This window comes from Poromitra crassiceps (genome assembly GCF_964638095.1).
Source record: "Poromitra crassiceps genome assembly, chromosome: 13".
In the NCBI taxonomy this organism is placed as follows: Eukaryota; Metazoa; Chordata; class Actinopteri; order Beryciformes; family Melamphaidae; genus Poromitra; species Poromitra crassiceps.
In genome coordinates, this window is record NC_139644.1 from 1,824,212 (window position 1) to 1,849,969 (window position 25,758).

A 25,758-nucleotide genomic window follows, 5' to 3' on the forward strand; every position below is an offset into this window, starting at 1 on the left:
TTTATATTTATTTAGGTAGATCAGTTTCAAAATTCACATTGTTTAAAAAGTATGGAACAGAATTGCATTTCAAACTGAAGAAAGTCTAAGATTTCATGATACATGACCTCTTTGCCTGAATCGCAGTTAAAATAAATGTGATGAAATGACTGTGTGACTAATGCAAAGTGAAGTGCTAGTAATGTGTCACTCTGCCACCCTCTCTCTGTCCTGTGCAGTTCCTGAGGCTGTCATGTGACACCTCGCCTCAGATCGTCTACACCCTGATGACGACCCACTGGGGATTGCCCTCACCCAACCTGGTGGTGTCGGTGGTGGGGGGCGAAGGTCATGAGAAGGTCAAGACCTGGGTGAGGGACGTGCTGAGGAATGGGCTGGTTAGAGCTGCACAGAGTACAGGTGAGATGTGCTGAGGAATGGGCGTTAAGTATTTACAGTGGGCACTATGGCCGGATATGCAGTGCAGAGTGAGCTCAGCTGGAGGAGGCTTGAGGCTTGCAAGGCAGCGAGGCTGTGGCCGGGCCAAACCGGCGGGGCCCGGGCCGGCAGGGGCCGGGGATTAGGATTTAAGGTCCCAGGTTTGAGGCTGGTGGCTGGAGACAGCTGCAAAGTCAATGAGCGTTGGCAGGAAAAAAACACGATTTCAGACAGAAGCCCGTCTTTTATTGTCACACGAACACACTACAACACATGCATGCGGCCACAACACACACTCATGCTGACGGTGGCCGGTGAAATATGTCCTCTGCATTTGACCCATCCAGGCTTGTCCTTTCCTCCAGGGGGCAGGCCAGGAGCAGTGGTCGCTATTTCTTTCCAGTGCCCGGGGACCTTCATTGGACCATCATTGGACCAACTTCAGATGTTGTCGTCACTGGTTGGATGACGATCTTCTGCATGTTTTTAGTGGGGGGTTATGTACGGAGGAACCCCCTGGGGGGGGGGGGGGGGGGGTACGGGGAGAACATGCAAACTCCACACAGAAAGGCTGTTTTGACGAGATAGCCCACCTGGGCAGTAGGCACTGAAGATATGGGGGGGTCACAACTCCAGCGCCCACAGCGTCCCAGGTGATAATCGAACCCAGGACCTTCGAGCTGTGAGGCGAACATCTATGGGAGGAGAGTAGAGCAGCTTTCAGTCCAGAGTCAGCAGCACAACAACATCTTGGCTAGTCTGGACTGACAGACTGTAATAATCCCAAAATGCTTTTCTCCACCATCAACAAACTCCTCAAGCCCATGGACACCACCTGCAACTCCTTCACGACCAGTACATGCAACTCCTTTCTGTCATTTTTCCAGACAAAAATCGACACAATCCATAACCAGCTGGCTGCCTCCTCCCCCTCCACCCGCCCCCGGATTCCAACTCAATAACCCTCCCCCACCAAACCACTCACTCTCATCTTTCAACCCTATCTCTGAATCTGACCTATCCTCCATAGTCAACAGCATGAAACCCACAACCTGCGCCCTCAACCCCATCCCCTCCTCCCTTGTTAAAGCCTGCCTCCCCTCACTCTCCCCACTCATCACTAACATAATCAATTCCTCCCTGTCCACCGGCCTCGTCCCCCACTCCCTCAAGCTTGCTACCATCACCCCCATACTGAAAAAACCCGGCCTTGATCATACTGTAACATCCCCAACAACTTCCGTCCCATCTCCAACCTCCCGTTTCTGTCCAAAATCCTCGAGCGAGTTGTCGCCTCACAAATCAAATCCCATCTTGACTCCAACAACCTGTACGAACCCTTTCAATCTGGCTTCCGCTCAAAACACAGTACTGAAACTGCCCTTCTGAAAATCACCAATGACATACTCCTCTCTGCTGACTCCGGCTCCCTCACCATCCTCATCCTCCTAGACCTCACTGCTGCTTTTGACACCATAAACCACTCCATCCTCCTCTCCCGTCTTCAGCACTCCATTGGCATCACCGACACCGTCCTCTCCTGGCTCACCTCATACCTCTCTGACCGTCACCAATACATCTCCATCAACAACTGCCAATACTCCACCGCCCCAGTCATCCACGGTGTCCCCCAAGGTTCAGTGCTCGGTCCCCTACTCTTCATCCTGTACATCCTCCCCCTTGGTCACATCCTCCGCCGCCACGGCCTCCGTTGCCACTGCTACGCCGACGACACTCAGCTATACCTCTCCTCCAAAACCATCACTCCAGCCACCCACTCCACCCTCTCCGCCTGCCTTACCGACATAAAATCCTGGATGCAAGAGAACTTTCTCAAACTCAACTGCAATAAATCTGAAATCCTCATCATTGGCCCAAACTCCCTCACCCGCTCTGCTCAGGACTTTACACTTAACATCGACGGCTCCAACATCACCCCCTCCACCCAAGTCCGCAACCTCGGCCTCATCCTTGACCCCACCCTCTCCTTCCTTCCCCACGCCAACCATGTCACCAAAACCGCCTTCTTTCATCTCAGGAACATCGCTCGCCTCCGCCCCTCCCTGTCCTCCGCTGCTGAAACCCCCATCCATGCCCTCATAACCTCCAGACTCGACTACTGCAATAGCATCCTCTACGGCTCAGGGCTCACCCAACAAAATCCTCAATAAACTTCAATATGTACAGAACTCTGCTGCCCGCCTCCTCACCTCCACCAGCCGCTGAGACCATATCACCCCTGTCCATCACCACCTCCACTGGCTCCCAGTCAAATATAGGATCAACTTAAAAATACTACTCATCACCTACAAAGCCCTAAACAACCTGGCCCCCCCCCTACCTCTCCGATCTCCTCCCCCACCACGCCCCCACCCGCAGCCTCAGGTCTGGAGTCACCAACTGCTTGAAGATCCCCAGGACCAAGCTCCGGACCTGGGGCGACAGGGCCTTCTCAGTCGCTGCACCCTCCCTCTGGAACACTCTCCCCATCCACATCCGTCAAGCAAACACCCTACCATCTTTCAAACAGGCCCTCAAGACCCACCTCTTCACACTTGCCTTCACCTGCTAACCCCATCACTCATTTTCTATTTATTTTCCTATTACAAATGTACTTATTAAATGATTTTACTCTGTGTGTAAAGCGACTTTGAGTACTTTGAAAAGCGCTATATAAATTGAATGTATTATTATTATTATTATTATTATTATTATTATTATTATCCTGCTCACTATCACTGAATCTGGACACTATCCTCTTCTATCCTATAGTATTCCCATGGAGACGATGTTAATCCACCACTCTCTATCACCACCACTTCCACCTTGTTGTCTCCCTCCCTCCACCTGGCCAGGGACCTGCATCTCACCTTGTTGTTTTCTCCCTCCCTCCCTCCCTCCGTCTGCCCAGGGGCCTGGATCCTGACCGGGGGTTTGAGGGAGGGCGTTAGCCGCTGTGTGGGTGAGGCGGTCAGGGACCACAGCGCCGCAGCCCCGTCTCTCTCCCAGAAGAAAGTCATCGCCGTGGGCTTGCCACCCTGGGGCCTGGTGCACAACCGGCAGCAGCTTGTCAATGCACAGGTAGTCCACTATAGAGTAGTCCACTATACAGTAGTGCACTATACAGTAGTCCACTATACAGTAGTCCACTATACAGTAGTCCACGATACAGTAGTCCACTATACAGTAGTCCACTATACAGTAGTCCACTATAGAGTAGTCCACTATACAGTAGGGCTGCCCTGAATAAAATGTTTTGGGCTTGGTGCGTAAAAGTCTCTTTACTGTCTGTGGTAAAAGCGCACAGATGAGCAGCACACATGTTCAACAAAGCTACATGAAGTGGGATGATGTTGCTATAAAATGACTAGTAGTGATGAGTACCATAGGCAAATTATAAATCTATATAGGAATACTCTAGGAATAGTATAGTGATATAGGAGCAGTGTTGGGCAGTATAGTTACAGTAACTTAGTTACTTTCTACTTAGTTACTGTAACTTTATTACTTTCCCTAGTAACTAGTAATGTAAGGAATTACAATTTCTAGTTACTGATCCAACTTCTTACTTACTAAGCAACTTCAAGTTACTGCATTACTTTATCCAGCGCTGGTGTGGAGATAGGTCCAGCTATGTGATACTACTGCATTACTTTCTCCAGTGCTGGTGTGGAGATAGGTCTGTCTATATGAGACTACTGCATTACTTTCTCCAGCACTGGTGTGGAGATAGGTCTGTCTATGTGAGACTACTGCATTACTTTCTCCAGCACTGGTGTGGAGATAGGTCTGTCTATATGAGACTACTGCATTACTTTCTCCAGCACTGGTGTGGAGATAGGTCTGTCTATGTGAGACTACTGCATTACTTTCTCCAGTGCTGGTGTGGAGATAGGTCTGTCTATGTGAGACTACTGCATTACTTTCTCCAGTGCTGGTGTGGAGATAGGTCTGTCTATGTGAGACTACTGCATTACTTTCTCCAGTGCTGGTGTGGAGATAGGTCTGTCTATGTGAGACTACTGCATTACTTTCTCCAGCACTGGTGTGGAGATAGGTCTGTCTATGTGAGACTACTGCATTACTTTCTCCAGCGCTGGTGTGGAGATAGGTCTGTCTATATGAGACTACTGCATTACTTTCTCCAGTGCTGGTGTAGAGATAGGTCTGTCTATGTGAGACTACTGCATTACTTTCTCCAGTGCTGGTGTGGAGATAGGTCTGTCTATGTGAGACTACTGCATTACTTTCTCCAGCACTGGTGTAGAGATAGGTCTGTCTATGTGAGACTACTGCATTACTTTCTCCAGCACTGGTGTGGAGATAGGTCTGTCTATGTGAGACTACTGCATTACTTTCTCCAGTGCTGGTGTGGAGATAGGTCTGTCTATGTGAGACTACTACATTACTTTCTCCAGCACTGGTGTGGAGATAGGTCTGTCTATGTGAGACTACTGCATTACTTTCTCCAGTGCTGGTGTGGAGATAGGTCTGTCTATGTGAGACTACTGCATTACTTTCTCCAGCACTGGTGTGGAGATAGGTCTGTCTATGTGAGACTACTGCATTACTTTCTCCAGTGCTGGTGTGGAGATAGGTCTGTCTATGTGAGACTACTGCATTACTTTCTCCAGTGCTGGTGTGGAGATAGGTCTGTCTATGTGAGACTACTGCATTACTTTCTCCAGCACTGGTGTGGAGATAGGTCTGTCTATGTGAGACTACTGCATTACTTTCTCCAGTGCTGGTGTGGAGATAGGTCTGTCTATGTGAGACTACTGCATTGCCAGACTCACAGTTAGTTTTTTGTCCTAGGTAGACAAATAAATTAAAAGTTTGCAGTTTGGCTGTTTGTTGACTCCTCATAAGGTTAATTATTGTTCCAATAAAGTGGATTCTGTTCTAAAAGGAGCTGACTAAACAGGTTGTACATCACTTTACGGAAGGGGGGGTAGCGAAAGTAATATAGTAAAGTAATGAGTAATTTAACTAATTACTTTTGATACCAAGTAATAAGTAAAGAAATCGTATTACTTTTTACAGGAGTAATCAGTAATAATTACACTTCCTGAGTAACTTGCCCAACACTGTATAGGAGATTGGGTGCGGCTAGTGTCCTCTAGAGAGAGAGTGGCGTCAGCGGAGGACCAAAATGCGAGACTCATTAGCCAATGAACAGCCAGGAATGGGTCTCGCGCTACTTTTGCATGCTAAAATAAAGCTGATAATGTACAATTTGATTCAAGGGGGGGAAAAAAACCTTTCAGAGTACAACACAAACTGTCTATTTTGCTGCAACTCGACAGTGCTGCTTAATCCAGGACCTTACTTCCTGGAACTCTTGAGAGTAAAAAACTGGTCCATTGGAGTGAATGGAGATGTCGGGACTCTTCTATCTATACGGCTCTGGGTGCGGTCAAAAGAATTCACAGAATGCATCATAAAAGGCACAGTGCCTGGAGCACATTGGACAATGCCCATCATCACAAAGCATTATCTATAGCATTCACAATAATCAAATCAGCTGGGGGAGGCACATATACTGTATACAGGTACGGCTGGCTATTCACGCTCTCTCTCTCTCTCTCTCTCTCTCTCTCTCTCTCTCTCTCTCTCTCTCTCTCTCTCTCTCTCTCTTTCTCATTGATGTTTTTTTTGCTGCTTTATAAGATGTAGCCTATAACATGGCCCGAGGTACCCAAACTTTTGGGCTCCTTATTCAAATCACTGTCAGAAAGCTCTGAACAACTCAAATTAGCATAACAGTCTTATAGTAAGTAATTAGACCTGGCATTTAAATTGACTGCATGGGATTCACTTAAAGTGGGCATGTCTGTAATGGGGAGACCAGTGGGTATCCATATAACCCATTCTCATTCAGATATCTTGAGGTGAGAGGTCAAGAGACCCCTTTGAATATGGCCGTGCCTATTTTTCCCTCGCCAGAATTTTGCCAAAATTTGGAGCGTTATTCATCTGCCTGCCTGACAAGCGAGCATAGTATAGTTGGTACCTTAGGTTGCCTTAGGTCTTCTAGTTTCATGTGATACACAAATCTTCACTCTAGCTTTACAATGGAGGCAGTAATGTCAGCTGCGGATGTGGGTAAAATGGCCAGTGGAACACTTAAAAAAGAAATAATAATAATAATTTGCGGACCACCTGGACATGGGTCCACTTTAGGAACCGCTGGTCTATAACACAGCAAAAACAGGCCACTGCATTTATAGAAATTAAATGTTTTTGTAATTGCAAAGGTTACATTCGATATTGACGTCATTCTGCCAAACATGTAACAGAGTGTGCAACTTTCTAAACTGCAAAATGTTGCTTCAATATTAAATTATTTAAAGCAAAAAATACAAAATTGCAATACCAGGAAGTTGCAATCTGTCTTCCTCCCACAAAAAAACGGGTGCAGCTAGCGCATTCACCGGTCTGCTCTCTGCCTCCTCCCCTCACAGGATGCACAGCGTTGGGTTGGGTGGTACTGAACACTGCCTCCTCCCCTCACAGGACGCGCAGCGTTGGGTTGGGTGGTACTGAACACTGCCTCCTCCCCTCACAGGACGCACAGCGTTGGGTTGGGTGGTACTGAACACTGCCTCCTCCCCTCACAGGACGCACAGCGTTGGGTTGGGTGGTACTGAACACTGCCTCCTCCCCTCACAGGACGCACAGCGTTGGGTTGGGTGGTACTGAACTCTGAACACTGAACGTGTTCAAGCTGGAGTGGGAAGGCTGTTCTGAAGGCTGTCTGCTCTCTCAGGCAGCAGTCTTCCACAGCACAGGGAGACCAGACCGCCGCAGAGACACTGCCTATTAACACTACCTGCTATACAGTCTGGTCGGCACCATGGAACAGCTAACATAGGCAAAAAAAAACATTTGGGAATAACTTCAATGAGAAATAAAAGAATGACAAAAGAGATAACATTATACACAATATGCATTTACAGATTTTCAGAGTGACAAGCCGATCCAATCAAATAGGTGTCGGTCCCAATCTGGGAGGTCCCGGATCTTGTTCCGGCAGGATCCAACACATAATAAGCCCTGGGCGTAGTGCATACTGTTCAATCACAACACCAGTTTAAGTTGGAACACGTGTACAGAGAGTAAACAGGTTTAGAGTAAACAGGTTTACAGAGAGTAAACAGGTTTAGAGTAAACAGGTTTACAGAGAGTAAACAGGTTTACAGAGAGTAAACAGGTGTACAGAGTAAACAGGTTTACAGAGTGTAAACAGGTGTACAGAGTAAACAGGTGTACAGAGTAAACAGGTGTACAGAGTAAACAGGTTTACAGAGTGTAAACAGGTGTACAGAGTAAACAGGTGTACAGAGTAAACAGGTTTACAGAGATTAAAGCACGTTTACATTTGATTATTTTTAAGCGGTGCAGCCGCTTCTATAACTGACTATGTGTCGGTTTGAGCACGGGATGTAAACACGGGCGTACTGCTTACTTCAACACCTGGGTGTGATTTTTTTAACTTATTTTAATCAAGATTTATTTGAGTGATAATTCAATAGCAGACCCTGAGTTCCTCCCGAGCGCTATTTGAAAAGCAGATAGGATGTTCCTCATCCCACACTGACTCTTGTGTTGAAAATGTGATGAAAATCAGTTAACAAGTGTTACAACAACAGTAAAGACATGACCAGCATGGGGCTTATTACAGAAGTAGTAGGATTACTAAATGTGAACAGCTGTAATCCTGCTACTCATTTAACTCTACTTCAGCCCATTTGACTTTATATTTCTATATCAGATGTGAACTGAGATTTTGTAGCCTGTATTTTAATGTACTGTGTTTGTGCCTGTGCTAGATACTGTGTGTGTATTTATTCAAAGTTTTGATGAATAGAATCCTACCACTCCCTCAGTGTCAATGTCTGTGCCTTTTGTTCACTCTGCTCCTGTTTCTTTCTTGTTCTCAGGGGAGTTTCCCAGCTCGTTATTATGTCCAGAACACTTCGCGTGACTCCTGCTGCCTGGATAACAATTACCAGGCTTTCCTCCTGGTGGATGATGGGAGTGTAGGCAGGCGGGGAGGGGAGACAGCCTTTCGTGCCAACCTGGAGGACTACATTTCCCATCAGCGCACTGGCATCTGGGGTGACTGAGCCATACAGCTTCTACACACTTATACAAAAAAGATGTTGACGTGCATACGTGTAAATGAACACGCACTTGGACATATGCTCACACGCACACATATTTACCAGTGTTGGGCAAGTTACTTTCAAAATGTAATATACTACATATTACTAGTTACTTTCATTTGAAAGTAATAAGTTACTTTACAATATTACTTTCTGTGTAGAGTAACTCATTACTTATTACACTACTTTTGCATTACTTTTACGAAAACAACAGCAGCAGCAGAATGACATTGACATTGACATACATACTGTACTACTACAACACACAGGGTCACTGAGGGAATGCTGATTATCTCAATTGATTATGTAATGCAACATGTGTTGTTATGCTTTTGATTTCTCCTGGGGTACAATGAGATGTTCGGGAGGGAATGCACCCGGATGTGTTTGAGATGTTTGAGAGGGAATACACCCAGACATGTTTGAGATGTTTGAGAGGGAATACACCCAGATGTGTTTGAGATGTTTGAAAGGGAATGCACCCGGATGTGTTTGAGATGTTTGAGAGGGAATACACCCAGACATGTTTGAGATGTTTGAGAGGGAATGCACCCAGACATGTTTGAGATGTTTGAGAGGGAATACACCCAGACATGTTTGAGATGTTTGAGAGGGAATACACCCAGACATGTTTGAGATGTTTGAGAGGGAATACACCCAGACATGTTTGAGATGTTTGAGAGGGAATACACCCAGACATGTTTGAGATGTTTGAGAGGGAATACACCCAGACATGTTTGAGATGTTTGAGAGGGAATACACCCAGACATGTTTGAGATGTTTGAGAGGGAATGCACCCAGACATGTTTGAGATGTTTGAGAGGGAATACACCCAGACATGTTTGAGATGTTTGAGAGGGAATACACCCAGACATGTTTGAGATGTTTGAGAGGGAATGCACCCGGATGTGTTTGAGATGTTTGAGAGGGAATGCACCCGGATGTGTTTGAGATGTTTGAGAGGGAATACACCCGGACATGTTTGAGATGTTTGAGAGGGAATGCACCCAGACATGTTTGAGATGTTTGAGAGGGAATGCACCCGGATGTGTTTGAGATGTTTGAGAGGGAATACACCCAGACATGTTTGAGATGTTTGAGAGGGAATGCACCCGGATGTGTTTGAGATGTTTGAGAGGGAATACACCCGGATGTGTTTGAGATGTTTGAGAGGGAATGCACCCGGATGTGTTTGAGATGTTTGAGAGGGAATGCACCCAGACATGTTTGAGATGTTTGAGAGGGAATGCACCCGGATGTGTTTGAGAGGGAATGCACCCGGACATGTTTGAGATGTTTGAGAGGGAATGCACCCAGACATGTTTGAGATGTTTGAGAGGGAATGCACCCGGACGTGTTTGAGATGTTTGAGAGGGAATGCACCCGAATGTGTTTGAGATGTTTGAGAGGGAATGCACCCGGACGTGTTTGAGATGTTTGAGAGGGAATGCACCCGGACATGTTTGAGATGTTTGAGAGGGAATGCACCCAGACATGTTTGAGATGTTTGAGAGGGAATGCACCCGGACGTGTTTGAGATGTTTGAGAGGGAATGCACCCGGACGTGTTTGAGATGTTTGAGAGGGAATGCACCCGGATGTGTTTGAGATGTTCAAGAGGGAATGCACCCGGTCTTGGAAGTGTACTTCTGTAAAGGCATAGCTCCTTTGAACCTGAACCATCCTGATCAGGTGACCTCACATTCTGTTTCATTCTGTGGATCAGTCTGCCCCCCAAAAGCCATTTCCAGAAATGACCAGAAAAGTCCACGGCCAATCAGGGACTTGCCTCGTAGTTGATGACGTGAATACAGGAAGCCGCTGGCAAAACCGTTATGGAGGCTCCCCGAAGCAACGAGCAGTAAACGGTTAACGTTAGTAGAGTAAACAGCCATAAGTGCAGAAATAGACTCAATAACAATAATTAAACAAGAACAGGAGTATGCACCTGCGGAGTTTCTCGGCGGAAAATACATTTTCTCTGTTCTTCAGACTAGATTTGGATTTGATTGGATCTGACGCTGATTGGCTGATGGACTGGATTTGGTGACTCTGATTGGCTGAAGGAGTTGTCTATCAAAGCAAGCACTCCCTCCCCTGAAATAACTGTGCACGGCTTGGAGTCCAGACTGATATAGAGCCAAACAGGATGTGAGGTCATGTTATCAGGATGGTTTTACCAGACGAAGCTTCTTCAACAAGCAACAGAATTATTTGAGCAAAATTTAACTTTGGATTCAGCAAATTGAATGTTTTTTGGGGGGATTATGTGTTTTCCTTCTAACATCTTGTCTTGGGCCAACAGGTAGTAACATCTTGTCTTGGGCCAACAGGTAGTAACATCTTGTCTTGGGCCAACAGGTAGTGGCAGTATTGAAATCCCAGTATTGTGCCTGCTCATCTCAGGAGAAGCCAACATGCTGGAGGTGAGGACATTGTCACAACAATCAAAAGTAGTCATAATGGATTTAGCCAGATACTACAAATAAATGGGCCAAAGATTAGTAATCAGATTAAAAAATAAATAATAATAATAATAATAATAGTAATAGTAACGATAATAATAATCAGAATCATAATAATAATACAACATTTCTACAATAAGGCTTTAAACAGTAAGACCATTATGTGAATTGTGGTTGTATAGAAACATGTTTGAAGAAAGAGGAAAGACTATTGCAGCATCACATCACAGCACAGCATTGTTGATCTTTTTGGGATATTTATCCAAAACTGACCATAGAATGTAGCAATCTAAAAAACTCTGAATAACAAGGTGATTTTGTACAGAAACAAAAGATGCTTGGGCTACTCCATCTACTCTACTACGTTCACTCATGAATTTACATTGGCATGCAAAAGATCTGGTAGCCCTGGACAAATTGTGTATTTTGATTATTTTCTAAGTAGAAAAACTAAAAGCAAAAGAAAACTGTAAATGTGATGAAATAATAATAAGAGAAAATGAGAATTGCTAATCCCGGTGTGCCTCTCCTCTCTGTGTCAGAGGTTAGACGTGTCTCTGAGGAAAGACACCCCCTGGCTGGTTCTGGCTGGTTCTGGCCCAGCCGCAGACGTCATCACTGAGCTGCTGTGTGATCTTCCCTCGGTTCCCCTCAGTCCTACCTCTCCTCCAGTGGAGGGGGAGGCTGCTGAGGGACCCAGCGCGGAGCTCCGTGACAGGGCCCGCGACAAGATCCGGAGACACTTCCCCGCTGAAGCCGAGCTTGAGAAACTGGTGGACAGGGTGAGTGCCACGCCATGTGTGTGTATGTCAGGGTTGGAAACTAGCACAGGCCACCAGCCAGATGCATGTGAAGTTATTTCAGAATGGGAGTCCACACACCAATGGGTGTGGCTATTTTCTGTACAGTGTATGGGTGTTACATTGCCAGTGTAAAGAGAGTGGCTGATGTAAGTACACCTGTCTTTCAGCACCAGAGAGAGAGAGAGAGAGAGAGAGAAAGAGAGAGAGAGAGAGAGAGAGTGAGTGAGAGAGAGAGAGAGAGAGAGAGAGAGAGAGTGAGAGAGAGTGCTAGAGCGAGACAGACAGCAGCACTCAGCAGAGGGAGGGGGGCTGTGTGTGCCCACAGCCCAGCCTGTGTGACACGGAGCTTCAAGACATGCTTCATACAAACACACTTACACAAAAGTTAGTTAGTCACACAAAGTGCCATTAGTCTACAAAATGGTGGCTGGTAAAAAAAACGGGACTGGCTGGTAGAATTTAGGAAGAAAAATGTATGTAAATGAAATGCAGGCCATTTAAATGTAGTTAGTGTTGTAGTACATGTATGTAAATGTAGTTAGTGTTGTAGTACATGTATGTAAATGTAGTTAGTGTTGTAGTACATGTATGTAAATGTAGTTAGTGTTGTAGTACATGTATGTAAATGTAGTTAGTGTTGTAGTACATGTATGTAAATGTAGTTAGTGTTGTAGTACATGTATGTAAATGTAGTTAGTGTTGTAGTACTTGAGATCGAGATCGGTCTCGGACTCGCCCTCCCTCTCGGTCTTGGTCTTAATTGCAACCGATAACTTTGTAGTTTGAAAGTTTGACCTCTGAACCCACTCCCTTCGCGTGCCAAGAAAGACAACACAAGGAGACAAGGCTTGGGGCTCAGCCTTCATTCTTCATTCTGAGTTTGGAAGTAGTAGAAGCCCCTCCCTCTTCATACACGTAGCATCCAAAGCTACAGGTATTGACAACATCCCAAGCAGGTTCATCCGAGATGCAGCTGATTTGATTTCACCTTATATTACTCATATAATCAATCTGTCTATTAGAGAAGGTCATGTCCCCCATGATTTCAAACAAGCCAGGGTAATCCCCCTTCATAAAAAAGGAAGTAAACTTGAACCAGGAAATTATCGCCCAGTCTCAATCCTCTCCTCCATCTCTAAGTTAATGGAAAGAGTCATTTTTGAACAAATAGACAGTTACCTTGCATCTCGGGAGCTCCTGTTTAAATTTCAGTCTGGATTCAGAAAATCTCATTCAACTGACACCTGTTTGCTTTTTCTAACCGATCACATCAGAAAGGAAGTTGACGCTGGCAAATACTGTGGTATGGTCATGCTTGACCTACAAAAAGCATTTGACACCGTTAACCATGATGTCCTTCTGTGTAAGCTCGGGGCTCTGGGCTTCAACAGCACTTCCCTCAACTGGGTTAGTCCTACCTGGAGGGTAGGGAGCAGGTGGTGGACGTAAATGGATCAATGTCATGTCCCCTCCCCCTGACGTGTGGGGTCCCCCAGGGAAGTATTTTAGGGCCTTTATTCTTTTTAATTTATATTAACGATATGAAATCGGCCTGTGATTGCAACCTGTTCCTTTTCGCAGACGACTCCGCCCTCTTGTTCTCGCACAAGGACAAGGAGGAGATCGAAAGGAAATTGAGCAGTGAGCTTCACAGTGTTAGTGTGTGGCTCTCGGATAACAAATTATCACTTCATCTGGGGAAAACGGAGGCCATTTTATTTGGGTCAAATTTTAATTTAAAAAAGTCCCCCGAGTTTAAAATCATGGTGGGTGACGTAGTTGTTAACACCAAGGAGGAGATTATGTACCTTGGCTGCATTTTAGATAACAAACTTTCTGGAGAAAGCATGGCCTCAAAAGTGATTTCCAAAGTTAATCAAAGAACCAAATTCCTAGCCAGAATTTCTTCTTTCATTGACAATAGCGCCATTGAAACCTTGGCAAATGCTCTGATTCAATGTCACTTTGACTATGCTTGCTCCTCCTGGTTCACGGGAATCACCATCAAACTCAAAAACAGGCTTCAGACCTCCCAGAATAAATTAATACGGGTTATTCTGAAACTTCATCCCAGAGTCCATCTCCTCCCCTCTCACTTCCATAGCCTTAGGTGGCTCAGAGTGGAGGAGAGGGTTTCTCAAATCAAATTGTGCATGGTATTTATGATTTTTAAACGGGAGGCTCCTCGCTACCTCTCTGACTATTTTTGTAAAGTCAGTGAGGTCATGGCTACTCCACAAGAGGAAGCACCTCCAACATTGTTCCCCCCAAATTTAAAACTCTAAAGGGTAAATGCACCTTTTCTTACTCAGCAGCTATTTTATGGAACAAACTCCCTGAGAGTATTAAGACCCTTAACTCCAGGTTCTCTTTTAAGCTTGCCTTGAAAAAATGGCTGGTTGGCTCCCAAATGTGATCCTAACCTTTTATTTTCCTTTTCTTATGTCCCCTGAATAGTCGCGGTTTTTAAACCCTAGGTAGGTTCCTGTTTTAGTTTATGAGCTGGTCTCTATCTTATTATTTATTGATTGATGCATTCTTGCTAGGTATCTAAATAACCATTCACTAAAGGTTTAAGAATGTTTGGTTTGAGTGTAAAATGTTATCTGTTTGTGTTGTTTTTGCCCGCGCACACACGCGCTCATATCTGCATACAGATTCACTCCTCTTGTCCCACACACAAGGACCACAATGGAAACAAGCCCTCGGGCTTTATTGTGTTTTATTCCTTTTGAGCAATATGTTTTTGTTGTGTTGTCTTGTACAATCCTGCTATTATTGTTTCAATAAAGTTATCAATCAATCAATCAATCAATCACAATAGACCCTTCTCACGGGGGCCATTTTGTGTCGAAATCGCAGGGTAAACACAGGTGCAGGCAAAACACTAATGAGGCTTTCCAAATTCCAATCATGGAAATTGGAAACCCTCATTAGTGTGTTGCTTGCACCTGTGTTTACCCTGCCATTACGACACAAAATGGCCCCCGTGAGAAGGGTCTATAGAACAGTAGTTTCCTGACACACACGCTTGTTGTTGTTGTCCGTCACAACGGCCAATTGGTGTTGTTTCCAATACCGAGCCCTTGTAATCATGCCAGATCCGGTAACTTCTGTTCTTCCGGATGTGTAGTTTCTACCTGTAGACAGAGATGGCGCTGTTTCCCCGCTGAGAAGCGCAAGAACAACAGGGGCTATTTTCAGAAGAAAAAAAAGTCTGGAAAGACAGAAATTCGAGGCTCTGGCATAATTACAACGGCTCGGTATTGGAACGCAATGTTTTGGAACATCGGTTCTGCTATCCGCCGGACAACAACCTTGTGTGTGAGGCAAGTACTGTTTTTTTTGTGATTGGTATGTGTATGAAGATGCAGGGCGGAGCCTGCAATGCCATATTGGGGTGCTACTTTGAGACTTGCATCAAGGCTAGAGAGAGCAGAGCAGTCATCCAAATCATCAGTCATATGATTTGCTTCAATATAAAAACCACAAAGAGTTTCTTTGCAAAACAAGTGGGAAGAAAGAACACACAGCAGAGTGTAAGATGTGTAAAGTAACCTTCACGAGTCGTATTGCCTTGTCACTGAGGATATATACTGTACAACCATTTCTATTTTACTAACATTGCGGGCGTCCGGGTAGTGTAGCGGTAGATTTCCTGCCTACCAACACGAGGGTCGCGCCCACATGTTACCTCCGGCCTGGTCGGGCGTCCATGCAGACACGATTGGCTGTGTCCGCCGGTGGGAAGCTGGAATGAGGGTATGTGTCCTGGTCGCTGCACTAGCGCCTCCTCTGGCCGGTCGGGGCACCTGTTCGAGGCGGAAGGGAACTGGTGGGAATAGCGTGATCCTCCCACGCGCTACGTCCTGCACGGTGAAGCTCCCCGCCGTCAGGTGAAAATAAGCTGCTGGTAACTGCACATGTAATGGAGGATGCATGTGTATGTCTACGACTCTCCCCAGATCGGCAGAGGGGGAATTATAATCATACAAGGTCCATTTTAAACTCTGATTTCTCTCTCTCCCCCCCCTCCCCCTCTCGCTCTCTCTCTCTCTCCCTCTCTCTCTCTCTCTCTCTCTCTCTCTCTCTCTCTCTCTCTCTCCCTCTTCCCCCCCCCTCTCTCTCCAGGCTCTCAGTATTTACCAGAACAGAGAGCTGATCACAGTCTTCCATGGGGAACAGGAGGGTCCTGATGACTTTGATACTGTTCTCCTCAAAGCCCTGGTTAGAGGTGTGTGTGTGTGTGTGTGTGTGTGTGTGTGTGTGTGTGTGTGTGTGTGTGTGTGTGTGTGTGTGTGTGTGTGTGTGTGTGTGTATTTCACTTTGTGTGTAATGAATCTATAATCTATGAAAGTTTCACTTTTTGAAAGGAATTATGGAAAAAAACGTACTTATTTTTGATATTCTAATTTTTTGGAAAGGATCTGTATATATATATATATATATATAGGATATCCTATGGTTTTAACCAGGCTAGATCTGTGTGTGTGTGTGTGTGTGTGTGTGTGTGTGTGTGTGTGTGCTGTGTAGCTGTTGAGGCCACCATCACCACACAACAGGGAGAAACCAGCAGACTGACCACAGAGTCAGCTAGGAGAGTCCTGATTAATGCAAAGCAGGCTGAGGTCAGGCAGCACTGGTGTGGACTTAGACTACAGGGGAAACTAGCGTGTCTAGGATTTGCTGACCATTCAGTCTCACACTCAGTTTTTAAGAACGCTGCGGTTGGTGAGGACATTTTAAAGTTTGCCATCAAAGCGAGACTGCAGACTGCAAGTGCTACCCACGAAATATAATCTGTCTACCTGGTACCCCCACACTCACAATCCATTTTGTTTGAACCATCCAGATTCACAGCACCATCTAGAATCCACAGCACACATAACGAATGGATGTCATGCATACAAACAACTGTACATAGCTCGCCATGACCGTATTGTAAATATTGTGTCTGATGCAGTCCATAACATCATGCCTGCTAGTGCAGTACTGTATAAGCACAGTAGAGTGGTACCAGAGTGGTTTGGGTCTGCCTGTGATGTCTTTTCTAATATCCCCAATACACCCGACGCTGTTTTTGTTGACACCAGCCATAAGCAGGTGCTGATGCTAGAGGTAGGCTGTGTCTTTGACCTGTACATGGACCAGGCATTCCAAGACAAATATATAAAATACCAACCACTACTCGAGACCATCACGAGCCTAGGTTATACCTGTAGATACAGTGTGCTTATATTTGGAAGCCTGGGACATGTACATAAATGCACCATGAGAGGCCTGCAGATTGCTGGCCTGACAAGGGCAAGAGCCAAACAAACTGTCAAATATTGCTCTGTCTCAGCAATTATTGGCAGTCTAGCAGTGTGGAGAAGGAGGTGCTATGTGTATCCATAAGTGCTCAGTATTAATTGACCCTGATATATTTGTTTCCCTGCTTATGAAATGTAATTTGTGGAACCAAATAAAGTATTTAAAATGTGTGTGTGTGTGTGTGGTGTGTGTGTGTGTGTGTGTGTGTGTGTGTGTGTGTGTGTGTGTGTGTGTGTGTGTGTGTGTGTGTGTGTGTGTGTGTGCAGCCAGTAAGCGTGTGGCCAGTGAGGCCAGTGAGTACACAGAGGAGCTGAAGTTGGCTGTGGCCTGGAACCGAGTGGACATCGCTAAAGCAGAGCTCTTCAATGGAGACATCCAGTGGAAGGTTAGAGACCTGCAGCTTTCTGTACACACATGCTTATATTAGCAATGCAACTTCAATGAAGAGACTAGGAATGGTGTGTGGGTAGTTTAGTGGTAAATCACTCGCCTGCCACCATGGAGACTCGGGTTCAATGAAAATAATAGTAACCATCATTATTTTTATACAGTTAATTGTCCTCTGATGCAACTAAAATATAAATGTCTTAACTAAATGTAACATAAAGTGATTCCAGGATGTTTTAGTGTCATGTTAAGAGTTTTAAGCCTAGTTTGATGATTATCAGGATAATATCATTAATCACAATTATTTTGGACAGGATAATCACTGCATGAAATGGTCGTCCCACCCCTACTTCCGGCACAAGTTTGCTTCTCTACCCTGTCGGTCATCCCTGCCTTAGTTAATTTTGCCAACAGTATTCATCAATTCTCTTTTCTAAGACTCATTGTTCCTTCATGTATCAGAGTGAGATGATGTATGTAGCTGTTGAGTTGATTGTGTTTCAGTACGAGGACCTGGAGGACTCCATGACAGATGCACTAATCAACGACAAGCCCCAGTTTGTGCGTCTGTTCTGTGAGAACGGTCTGAACATCCTGGACTACCTGACTTACCGGCGTCTGGAGGGCCTGTACCGCTCGCTGGCCGACAGCTCACTGGCCTACAGTCTGCTGCAGAGACGCCTGGGCGAGAGGCTGGGCCTGGCTGTGTCACTGGCCAACCTGGATGGAGCCATGCCTGGGTCAGCACCTCTGAAGAGCCCCCAGAGCCCACTGACTGGACCCGCCCCAGCCAAGGAGCTCAGCTTGTTTGAGGTGAGGAAGAGCTGCAACCATTTATGGTTTAGTCGATTAGTCGATCAACAGAAAATTCATTAACAACTATTTTGATAATCGATGAATCATTTTGAGTATTTTTAAGAAGAAAAAGTGAAACTTCCCTGATTCTAGCTTCTTAAATGTGAATATCTTCTGGTTTCTTTACTCTTTGACAGTAGCTAAACTGAATATTTGGGCTGTGGACAAAACAAGACATTTGAGGACGTCACTTTAGGCTTTGAGAAACACTGATCCACATTTCTCACCATTTTCTGACATTTTATAGATCAGCTTTTAAGATTCAGGAGAGACCATCTAACATTTCACTCAGACCAAAACGTAAAATAAAACAATTGTGAATAACGCTAAAGTTTTGGTCCAAGTGAAACATTATGGTCTGCCCTGACATAGCTGAATCGCTTGGTTTGACCAAGTAAAACTATTTTTTATAAGCATTTTATGAAATGTCTGTGGAAAAAAAGAATGGCGAATAAAATCCTTTGGTTCGTATGCCTAACCCAGAAGGGGGTGGGACTTTGGCTCTATACAACAGTGCGCTACCAAGTGATGTGTGGTCCTTGCTGCAGGTATCCCGGCTCCTGTGGGACCTCCTGGGAGATGTTTGTGAGCCTTTCTACTACAGCCCACTGGGCCTCGACCAGAACAGCAGCACCAGGAGGGCTCTGAAGGTCAGTGAGCAGCACTTTGAAAACCTCACAAGTGGCAAGTCAACCTTTTAGGAATCTACATTTACTGTCAGTATAGTCTCACAGTAGCCAGCTGGAGATGCATCTACGTGACAGGAACACAACTCTGAAAAGTGGTTAACGCACGCCCCCAACACAAAAAAAAAGGATGTTGAAATGACGTGAAAGTGACAGTGACAGACATATTTTTTTTTTAGAATAGTTCATCTATAAAGGCCAGTTAGGCAATGTTTGTACCTGACATGTTTCGGCTGCTGTTTCTGCAGTCTTCATCAAATTTGATCAGTTTAAGTTGATGTAGGCTACCCACTATAAACATAGCTCTGTTGTTTCAGAATTGGCAGGGAAGCGCTATTTGCTGTGCTTTGGTTGTCACAAGGTGTCAGAGATGTAGCTATTTATTAAATTTGAACCTCACTGCATGTTGTAGTGATCATGACGTGATTAAAACACACACACACACACACACACACACACACACACACACACACACACACACACACACACACACACACAGAGAGAGAGAGAGAGAAATCAGCTGCACCCAAGCACACAGCATGCCATGAGCAGAAAGATGGAGACAACGCATCTGATCACTTTATTTTTTTAATTTAATGAACCTGGCACTGACTGGCTATTATTTTGTTGATTTTTTTGTTGATTTTTTAAGCAATTGTTTATTCTATGACTTTTCATATAAACATATATGTTCAGAGTGCCCCAGACAGGTCCTGCATTTCACGTTATGCAATGCTCAGCTCTATTAATGCCTTAATCTGCTGCTGTGAAATAAATGTTTTATTTGATTTTGAATAGTACCGTAAATTCCGGACTATAAGGCGCACCGGTGTATAAGCCGCACCTTCAGAGTTGACTATTTTTTTCTTATATAAGCCGCACCGGACTATAAGCCGCGGGTGTTTTAATGGTATTTTTTGTTTTTTTTTACAGTGCACACAGTGTCCGCAGTGTGGTGAAAAGAGGGCAAGAGAGGAAATTAAAACAGAAGTGGATTTATAGTTAGAAAGAGTGCTAAAGAAGAGAGAATTCCGTTTTTTATTTTTTTATTTTAGTTACTCACAGTACTATTGACCAGTCCAACTCAAAAGATATTCGGCAGTTTCACTTTGAGCTCTTGTTCCGCCGCTGTCCATCAATGGTTATGACGAGTCTCGCTGGGTACAGTACGCCAAAGCGATATCCATTGACTTTAACATTTTCGATGATGCTGTTGTATGTTGCGCGTTTCTGTTGCACCAACGCGGAGAGGTCCTGCCGGACGAAAAAGCGCGTACCCTCCCAGGTGAGGGGCTTCTTCCTCGCAGCCTGGAGGATGAGTTGACGGTCGGGCCAGCGGAGTAGGCAGATGAAGATGGCCCTCGGTGGCAGGCCGGGGTCTGGACGTGGCCGAGGCGCCCGGTGTGCCCTGTCCACCTCTGGTGGTTTCTCGCCTTCCTTCAGGTCCAGGATGTAACACATCGCACCGCGGCTTATAGTCCGGAATTTACGGTAGTCTTTCTTGTGTTGTTATTGCGCTTTTCAGAGGTTATTATGGTTAAAAAGTCCAGAAATAGGCATAGCGGGTATATAACCTATGTTTTACGATATAAAAATATCATATAAAAAAAAAAAAAAAAAAATCAGCCCCCCCCCCAGTTATAACCGCCCCCTAAGTCATTTCATCTTGGCGCCGGCCCTGCCTCGTGGGCGGGGCATGTGGAAAGTGCATCTTAAGAGAATCACTTAGCCCTGGCTAGTGAGAAAAGCCCTTTAGACACAGCAGTGCATCTTAAGAGAATCACTTAGCCCTGGCTAGTGAGAAAAGCCCTTTAGACACAGCAGTGCATCTTAAGAGAATCACTTAGCCCTGGCTAGTGAGAAAAGCCCTTTAGACACAGCAGTGCATCTTAAGAGAATCACTTAGCCCTGGCTAGTGAGAAAAGCCCTTTAGACACAGCAGTGACGCTGACCCAGCAGAAAAGCATAGAAATCGACCACACTGGATAATCATGTTAAAAACAATGGATTTGTGTCAGTGGCAAGATCAAAAGACAGTGAACATTGTTTATCTATCATTGACCAAGTGGTGTCTGCTTCCTTCTGCGCCCCCCCCCCCCGCCCCCCCTCTGTCTTCTCTCCCCTCAGCAAGTCAATAGGTTGCTGCTGGGGGAGTGTTCTTACCGGGACCAGCGCTGCCTGTCCCCCTGGGCCTCCCTCTTCATCTGGGCTGTCCTGCAGAACCGCAGCGAGATGGCCGTTTACTTCTGGGAGATGGTGAGGATCACTTGCAACTTTCTCAATAGCTTCCACTGCTCATAGTTTGTCATCCAGTTTGAAACCGCAACCGTGTCCTCACACCTTTTTAGTTTTTCATTAAAGTGATTGTCCAAAATGTCAAGTTACTTCTTATAGCACCACCATCTGACCAATCTGTGTATTTGTGGGTCTTACTGTACGTTGGGTGACCTCCAGATTAACCTCGCAAGGCAGCTGGATTCACGCAAGATCATAAGATCAGATCACAAGTGAAAACAAAAGCATCCATTTTGCAGCGTCAGGTTAGCTCCAGATCTTTTTAGTGCAGAAGAAGAAGAATAAGAAGAAGAGACACTGCTGCCTAGCAGAAGAAGAAGAAGAAGCAACACTGCTGCCTTGCACTGTGCTGCTTTGTGGCTGGATTTTGACTTATTAAAGTTTCCTTGACTCTCCTTGGTTTTACTTGTAATGCTAATCTAATGGATATGACTAGACCTTTATTTCCTGAAAAGTAAGGCAGGTTGAAAATGACTAGAATTGTCCTTGAATGTGCAGAGATGTTGTGAGTTTGAAAACGACAGAACTAAGTGTTGGTGTGTTTCTTGATCAGGCTAACGAGTCAGTGCTGAGTGCTCTCAGTGGCTGTAAGCTGCTCAGGGAGCTGTCCAAGCTGGAGAGTGAGACAGAGACCAAGCTGTCCATGAAGGAGCTGGCCCAGAGGTTTGAGAACCTGGCACATGGTGAGACATGCCGCAACCACCTATGTGCTGAATTACAGTCACGTTGTATGTGTGTAACGTTAATGTAGTAGGGATCTAAGATGTACTGGGTGCTTCTGATACATATGTGCCTTGTTGCCACGCTAAGATTGGCTTTTAAACAAGCCCTGACTACCGGCAGAGTCTACAGACAACAGCTGAGCGTCCACGATCCAGCCCCAGTGGCTGAGACGGGAGGCGCAACTGTGGACTTGCAGCAGTATGTGCGGCCCATGTCAGATTATGAATGGATTACTTTCCAAAGCGATGAGAGAGCGTACAGAAAGACACTGGATACAAAACTGCTCCAAGCAAGATCTACCTTTGCTGTCACCCCCGGGGGCGCAGAGAAGTGGGGCAGGCTGGTGTCCATTCTGAACAGCGCGTTCTTCAAGAATGGAATATTCTCCGCGACTCGACGCAATGGACGTCTGTATGGATTCCAGATGCTGAAATATGTTGCCAGGATCTTGAAGAAGTTTCCCATCCTTGTCTATTTTCCGGAGGAGATTACATCTGACTCGCTGACCACTTGGATAGAAACACAACTCTGCTTCATCCGAGAGAGAATACAACCGGCGCTGCGCTCCTCTGGAACTGAGACAACTCGACAAGAAAAGAAAGTTTCCAGGAATAAGCTGACATACCTCTGGCAACATCGCAAATCAAAGGCAATCGATATCATTCTGAACAATAGCTGCTTTCCTGAAACTCCCCCCACGGTTAGTGACACATCCAAAGTGTATAACTATTACAAAGCCAAATGTCAAAGTGTACCGAGAGCTGCCACTCCAAATCTGGCCACACCCCCCTGGTACAACTTCATTGACAAAATAGAGCCAGGCTATTTCCCAAACACCCATCCGTTTACAACAGATGAGGTGGATTCAATTCTGTCCTCCCTACCCAATAACAAGCCAAGTGGATCTGATGGAGTAATTTATGAGACGTTGAGAGCCACCAGGCCCACGTCAACACAAACTCTTACTGATATTTTCAATGCCTGTCTGATCAATGAGAAAGTGCCTGACTCCTGGAAAAGTGCCCTCATTCACAGAATACCAAAAAAGACAATATTCCTGATGACCCTTCCACTTGGCGTGACATCTCATTACTCCCCACTATTTATAAAGTTTTTATGAAGTGCCTTCTCAGCCGCATCCTGCCCTGGCTGGTGGACACAGGAATTCTCTCCCCCCACCAGAAGGCCTACATCAGTAGACAGGGAATGAATGAGCATGTGTTTTGTTTAAAAACCGGAATAGATGATTTCAAGCATGAATCATCTAGATTCTACACAGTGTTTTTGGACTTCAGGGATGCGTTTGGAACACTTTCCCATCGGGTGATGCTTCATGCACTAGAGGAGATCCAGCTGCCTCAGCCCTTTGTGAACGTTGTGTCCAACGTGTACCAGGGTTCATTCCTCCAGGTTATATGTGGGCAACAGCTCACCGAACCTATTGCACTGGAGGTGGGAATAAAAACTGGCTGTCCCTGGAGTGCTGTGAACTTCATATTGGCCCTCAACCAGTGGATGAAGTGGATCCATCAGTGTGCTCCCCTGAATGTGCGCTCGCCCAACCCTGTCCAGGGGTATGCTGACGACGTCCAGGTGTCATCACGGCAGGAGGAGGTCGTCACCAACATGCTGGCCCGCACGGACGAGTTCCTGCAGTGGTCGGGGCTGGAGGTGAAGCAGGCCAAGTGTGCTGTGTTTCACGAGCGTCGCTCGGGTGGAAACCGCTGGTATAGGGCCAAGAGAGACACACCCCCATCCTTCCTTGTAATGGGCCAACCCATCAGAGTCTACTCCCGCCACGAGACCTACCCATACCTCGGCCACAGGTTTAACATCGCTGGTGAGTGGGGGGAACAGGTTGAGGAACTCACAGCAGAGTTCCTCCACCGTCTACATCTGGTCGACCTGTCCCCCCTCCCTGTTCTCATGAAACTCCAGGCTGTGAGAGAGGTGGCCCTGGCAAAAGTGCAACATCTGTTTGCCAACGTACACATCCCCCTCAAGAGACTGAGAGAGATGACCAACACAACCGTGGAGCTGGTCAGGAAGTGGGTGGGTCTCAACTCTCACTCCACACGCGGCATCATCTTTCTCCCATCTGGGGAGGGCGGGCTGGGGGTCCCCAATGTGGAGTGGACCTACACAGCCACCAGACTAGCCCACCTGCTCCACATGTTGAACAATGCTGATGCCACAGTCCGAGAAATGGCCAGGGCTTCTCTCCTGCTGGACCTACGGAGGACAAAAGTTCCCCTGGCCACCGCAGATCAGAACAACTTCCTGGGCTTCAGGAGAAAAGAGTCTGGGAAACTGGACTCACAGGACAAGGGCTTTGGGGTCTGGTCTGATTGGCCAGACCTCAATGACCTTTGCAACCGGTCTGGAGTCCAGCTGAAATGGACAAAACTCACCACACAGACTGAAGTCCCTGTCTCCGATGAGCTGGTCACAGACCCCTGTGTAGCTGTTGAGGCCACCATCACCACACAACAGGGAGAAACCAGCAGACTGACCACAGAGTCAGCTAGGAGAGTCCTGATTAATGCAAAGCAGGCTGAGGTCAGGCAGCACTGGTGTGGACTTAGACTGCAGGGGAAACTAGCGTGTCTAGGATTTGCTGACCATTCAGTCTCACACTCAGTTTTTAAGAACGCTGCGGTTGGTGAGGACATTTTAAAGTTTGCCATCAAAGCGAGACTGCAAGTGCTACCCACAAAATATAATCTGTCTACCTGGTACCCCCACACTCACAATCCATTTTGTTTGAACCATCCAGATTCACAGCACCATCTAGAATCCACAGCACACATAACGAATGGATGTCATGCATACAAACAACTGCCACAAATAGCTCGCCATGACCGTATTGTAAATATTGTGTCTGATGCAGTCCATAACATCATGCCTGCTAGTGCAGTACTGTATAAGCACAGTAGAGTGGTACCAGAGTGGTTTGGGTCTGCCTGTGATGTCTTTGCTAATATCCCCAATACACCCGACGCTGTTTTTTTGACACCAGCCATAAGCAGGTGCTGATGCTAGAGGTAGGCTGTGTCTTTGACCTGTACATGGACCAGGCATTCCAAGACAAATATATAAAATACCAACCGCTACTCGAGACCATCACAAGCCTAGGTTATACCTGTAGATACAGTGTGCTTATATTTGGAAGCCTGGGACATGTACATAAATGCACCATGAGAGGCCTGCAGATTGCTGGCCTGACAAGAGCAAGAGCCAAACAAACTGTCAAATATTGCTCTGTCTCAGCAATTATTGGCAGTCTAGCAGTGTGGAGAAGGAGGTGCTATGTGTATCCATAAGTGCTCAGTATTAATTGACCCTGATATATTTGTTTCCCTGCTTATGAAATGTAATTTGTGGAACCAAATAAAGTATTTAAAATGTGTGTGTGTTGCATATATGTAATGTAATTCTATTCTAACGTTCAGTTGAAATGTGTGTCCATCGCTGGTACTGTATGACTGATTTTAGAGACTGTAGAGGGCTCATTTCTAAAGATAAGATATTTCATTGTCATGAGACCATTTTTTGAAACTCCTCATCTGTTGGTCGAGCACCACACCACACATCCCACACTGTGGCTACTACTGCACCCCACACATCCCACACTGTGACTACTACTG

General features: G+C 45.8%; 1 protein-coding gene across 1 annotated transcript in view; it reads left to right on the forward strand.

Moving 5' to 3' along the window:
- The window catches only part of trpm4a (transient receptor potential cation channel, subfamily M, member 4a), a 72,465-nt gene that overhangs the window by 21,207 nt on the left and 25,500 nt on the right, over positions 1-25,758 (forward strand). The window contains exons 4-14 of the mRNA XM_083649378.1: positions 219-399; positions 3,329-3,498; positions 8,361-8,538; positions 10,946-11,010; positions 11,592-11,831; positions 15,984-16,086; positions 17,432-17,550; positions 18,057-18,365; positions 18,956-19,057; positions 21,221-21,349; positions 21,942-22,071. Of these exons, the coding sequence (XP_083505504.1) occupies positions 219-399; positions 3,329-3,498; positions 8,361-8,538; positions 10,946-11,010; positions 11,592-11,831; positions 15,984-16,086; positions 17,432-17,550; positions 18,057-18,365; positions 18,956-19,057; positions 21,221-21,349; positions 21,942-22,071 (1,726 nt within the window). The remainder of the gene's footprint in view (positions 1-218; positions 400-3,328; positions 3,499-8,360; positions 8,539-10,945; positions 11,011-11,591; positions 11,832-15,983; positions 16,087-17,431; positions 17,551-18,056; positions 18,366-18,955; positions 19,058-21,220; positions 21,350-21,941; positions 22,072-25,758) is intronic.